Source organism: Meriones unguiculatus, chromosome 19 (genome assembly GCF_030254825.1).
Source record: "Meriones unguiculatus strain TT.TT164.6M chromosome 19, Bangor_MerUng_6.1, whole genome shotgun sequence".
Lineage (NCBI taxonomy): Eukaryota > Metazoa > Chordata > Mammalia > Rodentia > Muridae > Meriones > Meriones unguiculatus.
In genome coordinates, this window is record NC_083366.1 from 31,822,304 (window position 1) to 31,832,393 (window position 10,090).

Here is a 10,090-nt window from a genome sequence, read left to right on the forward strand (position 1 = left end):
GCAGGAGATACACTTCATTTCTGAAGCTAATTAACACATCTAAGCATAAGCCGGGCCTGGTGATGCGCGCCTGTGATCCCTGCACTCTGGGAGGCAGAGGCAGGCAGAAGCCACCTCCCCATTCAGACTGTTCCCCAACAGCGAGGAGTTTCTTACGCTGCTCTGGGAATCTACTGAAGGCCAGTGCCTGAGCTTTCTGCTCAGTGCCTGGAGATCGGCCTTCGGAGCTCCTGTGTTGGGCTTGACTGTGTTCACATTTAGAAGGAAGAGCGCACAGGAACTCACTCAGAATTCAGAGGCGGAGACATATACTGGTGATGTCCTGAGGACCCCTGTGGGGCTAAGAGCATAACCTCTGTTGGGGTGTGCACCAGGCCTGGCCTTAGAGGAGATACCATTGCTGCATGCTGGCTGCACTCTTGACCCTGTCATGGCTTTGTTTTCTGGGGGTGGAGAGGGGAACAGGCAAAGCCAATCAGGATACTGTCCATCGATTCTATATTGTTCAATAGACCAGGACCGCTGAGAAGTAGGTGCCCTCTTAACTTCAGATGCACAAAATAAGTGCAGTGAGTGTCACAGTGAGAGTAGTAATTATGTCATCTGTCTTGTCATGGAATGTGACTATAGTAATTGCAACATTTTCTCCCATCGTTGAAGCTGGTAATTATAGTGAAACCAACAGCATTATGTGCTAACTTGGGCTGTTTTAATCACCTCTTTTACTCTGAAATGCAATGGGAAAATTCCACAGTTGTTCCCAGGCTACCCATTTCTCTCAGCATCTGCTGCCTTATCACCAACCGTAACAGCTGGGTGCTGAGGTAGGAGGCAGGGATGCTCAGGACAGATCATCACGGTGATATCGAAGCTTTGTAAGAAAGCATCAGCAAGGAGGCCGTTGTCGGGTTTCACCGTAATAAATTTTTGTGTTTGGGATTATCTCCCTTGTTTGAGAAGCAGCAGATGTTTTGACATCTGGCACTGTTTGCCACCCGTATCCTTCTGGAAGGAAATCTCAAGCCACAAAAATCAATCTAATCTGATTAAGAAAAACCTCATTCAGCCCTGGCAGCAGTTAGGTTAATTAATGCAGGGATGGAACACTGAGAGCCAGTGTTACTTTTCTCATTGTTCCGACAAAAATACCCGATGAGGCAGCGTAAGGAAGGGCTCGTGGGATGAAGCCATGGCCCATTGTGATAAGAAGGCATGGCAGCAGCGTGGGGCAGCTGGCCACATCACAGCCGGGAAGCAGAGAGGTGAATTCTGGTCTCAGCTCATGTTCTCCTTCTCCTTCAGTGCAGGAGTCCAGTTCCTGGAAGGATTGCTCGCACACTCAGCCTGGGTCCTCCTAATTAAACCTCTCTGGAAACACCCTCATAGACACACCCAAAGCTGTGTCTCCTCTGTGATTGTAAATTATAGCCACACAGCTATGATGGCATCTCTCACCTGTAGTGTTCTGTGCCTAAAAATAGTCATTAGCCTGTGTTTATCCTCTCTGATCACAGTGTGGTGAACAGCAGCAAATATTCAAGGTGGTTTGCTTACACTGAAGTAAATGGACTTTGGACACTATTATGTGGACAGAGGGGGTCTGGTTGGGGCAGAAATCCCTTTGATTACCTTGATGTAAAATGATTTACACTCCATTAGTTGCAGCTAGGCAGAAGTAGGCCATTCTTTACTGTGTAATGGTTTGAGCAAACAGTAAATCCTATAAAGAATCCAGAATTAGTAGAACATAGAAAAATGAGAAAAGATCATATGTTGGGAGTATAGAATGACTGAAGGGACCATGTTTGAACTATCCTTTCCTCCTGGGATTGTTAGATCTCTGTCCCTGACCTTAGGCTTTTTTGTTTCAGTCCATTTTCTGCAACTGTAACAGAATTTTGTGGTTAGAAAATAGAAAAGAAGATGGGGGAGAAGGAAGGAGAAAAGAAAAGAAGATTGGCCTGCTCTTTAATCACTTCCCCGTGATGGGGTGCAGCCTTACCAGGCCACAGAGGAAGACAATGCAGACAGTCCTGATGAGACCTGATAGACTAGGATCAGAGGGAAGGGGAGGAAGACCTCCCCCATCAGTGGACTTGGGGAGGGGCATGGGAGGAGAGAGGGAAGGAGGGTGGGATTGGGAGAAGAGGAGGGAGGGAGTTACAGGGGGCATACAAAGTAGATAAATTGTAATTAATAAAAATAAAAATTTAAAAAAAAAGCTCCTGATAACTGTAGAATTGGGAAGATCAGTCAAGAGGCAGAGTCACTAGATTCAGCTTGTGTCAGCTTGATTAAGTGTGAGTTTGTGGGACCCAAGCAAGTATTTAACCTCACAGTGGCTTAACCATCTCCTTTCATTAAAAATATTATTTTATTTAAAAAGGAAGAAAGGAAGATTGGAAGAAGGAAGGAAGGGAGGAAGGAAGGAAGGAAGGAAGGAAGGAAGGAAGGAAGGAAGGAAGGAAGGAAGAAAGGAAGGAAAGATCAGAAGGGAAGCAGGGAGGAAGGGAGGGAAGGAAGGTGTTTCTGGAGCTGAAGTCTCAGAGAAAGTACTGTACCTGGCTGAACCCCCATGATGTGTCACGACAGGGTGCTCAAGGGCGAGCCATTGAAGGCAAGGCAGGGGTAAACTCACAAACTCTTCTTATCACAGCCCCGTCCTGCAGTGACACTGGAACCTATTGGGGGAGGGGGGTCACATGACCCACTTGTGTGTGCTCTTAACTTTCAGTTTGGGTTTTGAAGGGACTTTCAAACTACGACAATCACGTGTCCATGTTTCTGAATGTGTTCTGACCCAACCCCGGTCCACACACTTGTCCCCGCTCTTCCTGCAACTGCCTCTACTTGGTACTGAGTCTGCCTCTTTGCAGATTCTATTGGGCCATCTGGGTGTACAGCCGGGACTCTTCCCCGGGAGTGTAGATACAGCCATGTAGATGGAGCCGAAAAAGAGGCGATCTAAGAACAACCTGTCCTCTTACAAGGAGCACGGTGGCATAAATACAGCCTCACCTTTGTGATGTGGCAGAGAAAATTTCTATGTAGAACCTGCTCAGAACTGGGCGAGCCGGACGCCCAGCGTAATTGCCAGGTATTGCAATCGCTGGTGTGAGAGAGGGGCTCCGACCTTGTAGATCTTCTGCTGGGTGGCCCCCCAAAGTCCCAGCATTTTCTGAACCCCCTCCTCCAATGCCTTGTTGTGATAAAATTGAACTTGGGGTTGTTCTCAGAGTCAAGCTAGTATGACACACACACACACACAGTGTACTCTGCTGGCCGTGTCTAAAGGTACACTGGTCAAGGGAAAGCAGAGTTGCTCGGACTATCCCCAAGCCAGCTGCCAACCAGCTCCTGGATCCCGCACCAGCCCAGCAGTCTATAGCCGGTCCCCTGCCTCCACATCTGGGACTCTTCAAGGCGTGCTGCTGTTTGCGGTGGCTCTGTTATTTCGGAGTCTTCTTGGTTGGCTCTGTGGTCTTGGTTTAAAACCCTGGCATCTTCTCGATTAGCTCAGCAAGGCAGAAGGATGGCCAGTAAACCCTAAATGGATGAGATAAAAGGTAAGTCCCACTCACTCAGAATTATGGAGCATGGTCAAGAAAAATGAGGTAGGATCATTTTGGAGAAGTGTAGAACTGACTAAAGGGGCTGATTTGAACTCTTTCCTCCTGGGATTGCTGGCTTTTTTGTTCTACCTCCACTCCTAAACTTGCATGTGATCTTTGGCAGGGAACTCACCTTCTCTGACCTTTACCTTCTGGATTAGTGACATTCTGGTGTTTTTATATGTCCGTAAGCTTGTTTTGCTCATTTGGGCTGTGGTCTACCTTTAATAGCATAGTCAGCTTTTAAAAACCTAACTAACAGTACATCGAGATGGGATTTTCCCAGGGGAAGACCAAGATGACAGGACATCTGTTTCGCCATGACAAGGGATGGGAGTGGGATGCCACAGAGAGGACCCTGATGGACACATAGATCAGGAATCACACAGTGAGGGCCATGGGGCATGGATGTGGGCACGGGGAGAGAGGACCTGCATGCCCATACCTGCTCTAACTTTCCAAGTAAATGCTAAGTGCTTCCTGACTGTCGGTAATGCTCACCTCCACCAAGATGCAAGAGCTGCCTCTGTCTCCCTACAACCACCAACATGGGGAGACAGTAAGTCCACCCAGCAGCCCTCTGGCAACCCCTGGAAGTATGCTCCAAGCCAGGACCATCAGAAGCACCCTTTTTTATCTGAGGATCCATACCTCTGTCCTTCTCCACAGGGAGGCCCCTGTAGGCATCCATGCAGGCCTGTTTCACCTGGCCATCATGCCATCAACAACAGTCCAGTTTTCATTTTTCCTTCTGTATTAACTATTCTTTATGCTATGACAGCACACTGCAAAACACTAATGAAGGAAGAGTTTATCTCCAGGAAGAAAGGTAGTACAAATGGATCCTTTCTTCATTCCGCACTCCCAACAAATGTAGCATTTGTCAGGACTCGGCCTGACTCATCCACTCGATGTATAGCTATTTTATCTGAGAAAAAAAACTATCAACTGTGTCAGCTATCAACTTGTATCATCTCTGGGAGTCCAGCTACCACCAACACAGGACTGAGGTGGAAATCGAAAGCATGAATTTATAATTCAGGGTGGGGAAACTGCAAAGCCAGTGTTTGTGGCTTCCTGGGACAGGGGCTCTGGAATAGTCTCCCCTCACCCGTTAGGACTGCTAGTCTTCCTTTGTCAACTTGGCCTCACCTGGAAGCAGCTAAAAACCAGGCAGCTGGGCACATTCTTGCATAGATCATCTGAGGCGGGAAGACTTACCCCAAATCTGGATCATTTAAGGTTAGAATCCCCACCTATTACCTACGTCACACTTCGAGGTGGCGGCCCACATGAAAGGGGCTCACCATCTTCCTCTCTGTGAACACCTAGCTCTTTCTCTGGACTCAGGCTGGGGAAATTTGCTACACAGTTTCCACGTGTTAATTAAGTCTGGAAGGAACACAGAAGAGAGGGCTTCCTGGCTAGTGGCCGCCTGTCTATAGCAAGCACCTACCTGTCATTAAAAGAGGTGAGCTTGAGCTCACAGAAGGTGAAGATGCATTCCCCCAAAACCCGGTGACCTGATTTTGATCCCTGCAGTCCATGTAAAGGTGGAAATCAGCTGGTCTTGGCCAGGAATACGCTTCTGTGTTATTCTTACAGAAATGGCTCCGCAGTCACTTCGAGGTGACTGTCCATTCTCCCTGTTTACTTATTGGAGGTGCTAGGGTTGAATCCATGCTAGGCAAGCGCAGAGCTACTACTGAGCCACACCCTCAGCATGTTCTCCGCTCTCCGGATCCTGATCTAGCGCTCTAAGGCAGCAGGTCCTTGGAGCATCTTCCAAGCCAAACCACTTCAGTTCTACCCAAACCTGCCTGGTCCTGGCCTCGTTTGATGGTGCATTCCATTCAGCCTGACTTTGGCTGTGTCCACTCTTCTTGCGGACCTCGCCCTGCCTCGACCCACTCTGTGAACGCCTTTAACCAAGCTCCTGTACTGTGTCCCTGCAGGTCTCCCAGGCCGCCTCGGACCTCCTGGCCTACTGTGAAGCCCACGTGCGGGAGGACCCTCTCATCATCCCGGTGCCTGCCTCAGAAAACCCCTTCCGGGAGAAGAAGTTCTTCTGCACCATTCTCTAACACCCGTGGTGATGAAACGGGCCCTTTCCTGTGGTAAACGTCCAGAGTAGAGACCGCGCATGCTCCCGTGTAGAGGCATGCTTCCTGCGTGCACCATACCTCTGTCTAACCAATCATGATCTGGGCTCATCTTGTTTTATTATATTTTCTTCATGACATTGTTTCCTCTTCCTTTTTTTTTTTTTTTTTTTTTGGTCTCGTTTTTGTTAGTTCCATCCCTAGTGAAGAAAACAAACATTTTTATAGCCAAATAGCAGATGTGCCATATGAAAGCGTAGGTTTAACGATCTACACTTTTTAAACATTAATTCCCAACTGTAAATATATCCAGTTAATAAATCTTAGCAGGTTATCCACTGAAATCGAAACCATGCCCAAGTGTCCCCCATGCACAGTAGCAGACGAGAACTTGATGGGAGAGTGAGGTCTGTTTCTCCTCTGACACCTGTATCCTGGGTGTCCTCAGGGACCGCGTGGATGACTCATGTCTCCACTTGGTTCTCACCGATCGTCCCAGAGCTGATGCTTCGGAAAATGTATTTGTGATGCAGACACTGGTGCAGCCTCGTCTGTTGGTATTTCCAGACAGCCCCAGGTCCTCAGTCCAGATGCCATCTTCTTGCTTGCTCCCTCCTACTTGGAGTTTCTAGTAAGGCCAGGAGCACAGTACTGGGCTCGCTGGAGTCTCAGCAGAGTCTTCCCTGGAAGGATGGACCAGAGCGAGTCACCGCCACTCACTGATGGGAGAATTTATGGGTGTTACCGTATTTAACCTAATAGTAAGCACTCTGAGTGTAGGTCTCTTACAGAGAGGGACTCTCCCAGGCACAGAGACTACAGACAGAAAGTAGGCAAACCAGAGCTTCCATATGTGGGTAGCCCGTCCCTAAAGCCCTCTCTGAACCCCTGAACTGTGGCTGCCTGTTACAGGTCTGCAGATCCACATACAGTCCTAACTGCACAGTAGAAAGGAAGCAAACACATGCTTCGTCATGCCAAGTGGCCCCCCGCTTCTCTCCTACCTTGCTGGGGAGAAGTGTCACAGGCCTAGATTCGGGCAGTCTGTGACGGATGACATATGGGTGCCCCAAGACCAGATAGCTGGAAGCCCTGAGATTTTCCAAGGCAAGGCTATGGGCCCCTTCTAGAGCACCCCCATTCCCTCCTGATGAGAGAGGAGGTAACCACAGTTGCTGAGGGCCCAGTGGGGACATTTATTTTGTGGCTATTTGGAAATTGCCTCTCCCCTGGATCTCAGAGAGGCTTGATGGGTGCTGCTGGGCGAGCCATTGTGTGCTAAGCTGTTCAAACCAGCAAATTGCAGATGACGGTAATTATTCCTTTTGCTCTTCTGCCAGGGCAGACACCCAGTAAGTCCCTGATTATCCTTGAAAACCAATATGTGCTGGATGACAACCTAGAATGTTGGGAAGCATATGTGACCAATGGTTCTGAAGTGAGGACTGTAAAATGGTCTCCAAGGAGGCAGCTTTCATTTTTAGATGGGTCAGTGCCTTGCTACCCTCTCTTGCAGTGTTTGTGGAAAACCGCTCTCAGTGTCACCACTGGGCATGAGATGAGAGGCTGACGCCGTGTGGTGTTTTTGTTGGGCCTTGCTGTTTGCCCACAAATCTTGTTTGCAACAAGATCTCTTTATTCTGTGGCCCACGTTGGCATCATTAACCCAACAGATTAGACCATAGTTTACAAAAGCCAAGGATGTGGTACAGTGGCAAAACCAGGTCAAGGAAACAGCGTGCTTTAACCTCCTACCAAACCGTCTCTACTTTACCATCTCCTGTTTCCAGCCATCTTTCTTATGTTCTCCTGTGGATGCCGTGCCCACTTAAACAGTCCTGGGAAGACACTCCCACTCCACTCCTTGGACCCACTGAGCTTTCTGACCCTCAGCATCTTTCTTGCTTATCCCTAGATTTTTGTTAATCTTTGGAGTCTTTCGATCCATCCAGTAAATTCATCATTCCACAAAATTTCCTCATTTGGATGTAAATATCATGTGTGGTGACAACTCCACTCCTGAGTATATACAGAAATGTGTACCTATATATATCATTAGAAGGAATGTATTGGAGTGTCCACAGAAACACTGTTGAGAGTAACCCCTAACCAGAAGGAGCCCCTTCTGCCCTTGCTGAAGGGGTAAACAGATGAGGGTCATTCGCATAGTGGGCTCCTGCAGGGCTGCTGCAGAAGGGACAGTCTTAGCTCCACCCACAGCATGATGTGAATCTTGCCCGTCTTGGGGACTGGGAGCAGGCAAGTCCAGGCCTACGGTTCCATTTTCATACAGTGCAGGCCTGGCGGGCCAACCCATGCTGATTCAAAAAGGAACAGTAGCTGTTCTTAAAGGGGCAACAGAGAGGGGATACAAAAGGCTTCTGGAATGCTCTGGATCTGGATCTAGCTGCGGGTCACCCTGGTATGTTTAGTTTCTGAAAGCTCTCCTAGGTGTCCACTTTTGGGTGCTTTTCTGTATGTGTTATACTCCAATAAAAAGTTGGGTTTGGTGACTACCAACTGTGGATTGCTCTGCTATTTTTTCTTCTCCTTTGCACCTTGTTCGGTGTTTGACGCCTCCTCAGATGTCCTCAGCATGGTATTAATAATCTCCATCTTCAGTGGGACACTCTAAGAGTGTGTTTGACAACAAAGTACTTGCACTCACCAGCTGGAGAACAGGTTTCTGGCACTGCACAGGTGCTTCCCCGCATGAACACTATGCTCTGGGGTTTGTGGGCAAACAGCAAGGCACACCACATGACTTCCCCTGAGTGGCTGAGGCAACAACCTCAGCCTCTCTTGCCTTCTCACCCTCAGGAATGAAGGGACAGGATGGCCTTCCAGGAAACCCCATAATTAGAGGCAGCCTCTGGAGCAAAGGACCAAGGTCCCATAAGGCTCTGTGGTGACAAGGCGCTGACGGACAGACAGGAAGAGTGGGTGCTGCGTGCTTCTTCACTCTGCTCCCACACGAGGGCTCCCCTGCCCCTGTCACAGCTCTGTCACTAGAGTCCCGGGATGATCAGAGAGCTGCAGCTGGTCCTTCCCCTCAGGGCAGTCCAGAGGTTTTGTCTTTGATGCTGAGCTCCTGTTTGTGCCTGAGGAAGACAGGAGTTGTCTGCACCCCTATTCCCAACTGAGGAACCACAGGAGAGAACACGGACAGCCAGAAGGGGTTCTGTGTGGTGACTGCCGGGACCTGAATTGAAATAATGAGAGCTGACACTGTGGCCAGAGAACAGAGCTGTGGCAACGGTCAGTCTCTGCATGGTGGGCCAGCCCCAAGACCACGGGCACCCCAACCTCCAGTCCCATTTCCTGGCCTGGGCACCTTCTGTTTCTTTGCCTGGTGCAGCAGTGGTAGTAGATAAGCCCGCTGTTGACCCAGGTTTCGCACTCCTGGATGTGAGTGCGGATGGCCCGGCGACAGCTCCGCCTGTCGAGCCCTGCCATTTGTTAGGATTTTGAAAACCATTGTCTCTCACTGAACCTAATGCTGACCATTTTGGCTAGCTGACCGACCAGAAGTTCTAGAATCTGCCTGTCTCCCCCACCTCCCACCAGAGCTGAGGTTACAGACAGTTTCCATCACTCCCTAGCTTTTCAAAAAATAAACTTATTCACTTATTCATTTTAGATCTCCATCACAGCCCCCTCCCTCCTCTTCGCCCAGTCCTACCCTCCCACCCTCTTTCCCCCACTCCCCGCTTCCCTTCTCCTCAGAAAAGGAGAGCCCCTATCCCCCTGACAACCCACTGTGGCCCATCAAGTCGCATCAGGACTTAGTACAAACCTCTTCTACTGAAGCCAGGCAAGGCAGCTCAGCTAAGGGAAAGTGAACCGAAAGCAGACAAGTGCAAATCAGATATGACCCGTGCTCCCCTCGTTGCTAGGGGACCCACTTGAGGACCAAACTCCCCATCAGTTAGTTAGATACGTATTGTGGACCTGCGTCTTTGGTTGGTGCCTCAGTCTCTGTGAGCCCCTGTGAGCCTGGGTTAGTCGACACTGTTAGTGCTGAGGGTCCACACGCCACTTCTTATGCTTGTGAACAAGTATTTTACTCACTGAGCCAGCTCCTCTGGCCCCTCCGTTTGGTTTGTAATCAAATCCCTGTCCTTGACTCTGCCTTAGTTTTGCTAACGTGTGACGTTTTCAGACCCATTTGTGGTAATTAACCGTAGGCTACTGTCCTAACTCCGTGGCTTCAAAGATTTTTCCGAGCCGTGGTGCGACCTCCAATAGCCTGCTTGCTCTGACCTAGACTTCCTCTCCATCGCCCTGTCACCAATCTCCTCTAAACCCTGTGTTCCTCCACACTGCCATGACTCAAGGCTATCTCACTGGCCGTGTTCCTCGCTGCCACAGGGCCCT

The 10,090-nt window shown here is 49.3% G+C and overlaps 1 protein-coding gene across 2 annotated transcripts in view; it reads left to right on the top strand.

Moving 5' to 3' along the window:
- The window catches only part of Gng4 (G protein subunit gamma 4), a 36,618-nt gene extending 28,385 nt beyond the window's left edge, over nt 1-8,233 (top strand). For both annotated transcript variants that reach the window (XM_060372470.1, XM_021652912.2), the window contains exon 4: nt 5,567-8,233. In XM_060372470.1, the coding sequence (XP_060228453.1) occupies nt 5,567-5,695 (129 nt within the window). In that variant the 3' untranslated portion in view covers nt 5,696-8,233. The remainder of the gene's footprint in view (nt 1-5,566) is intronic.
- Nucleotides 8,234-10,090: the final 1,857 nt, after the last annotated feature.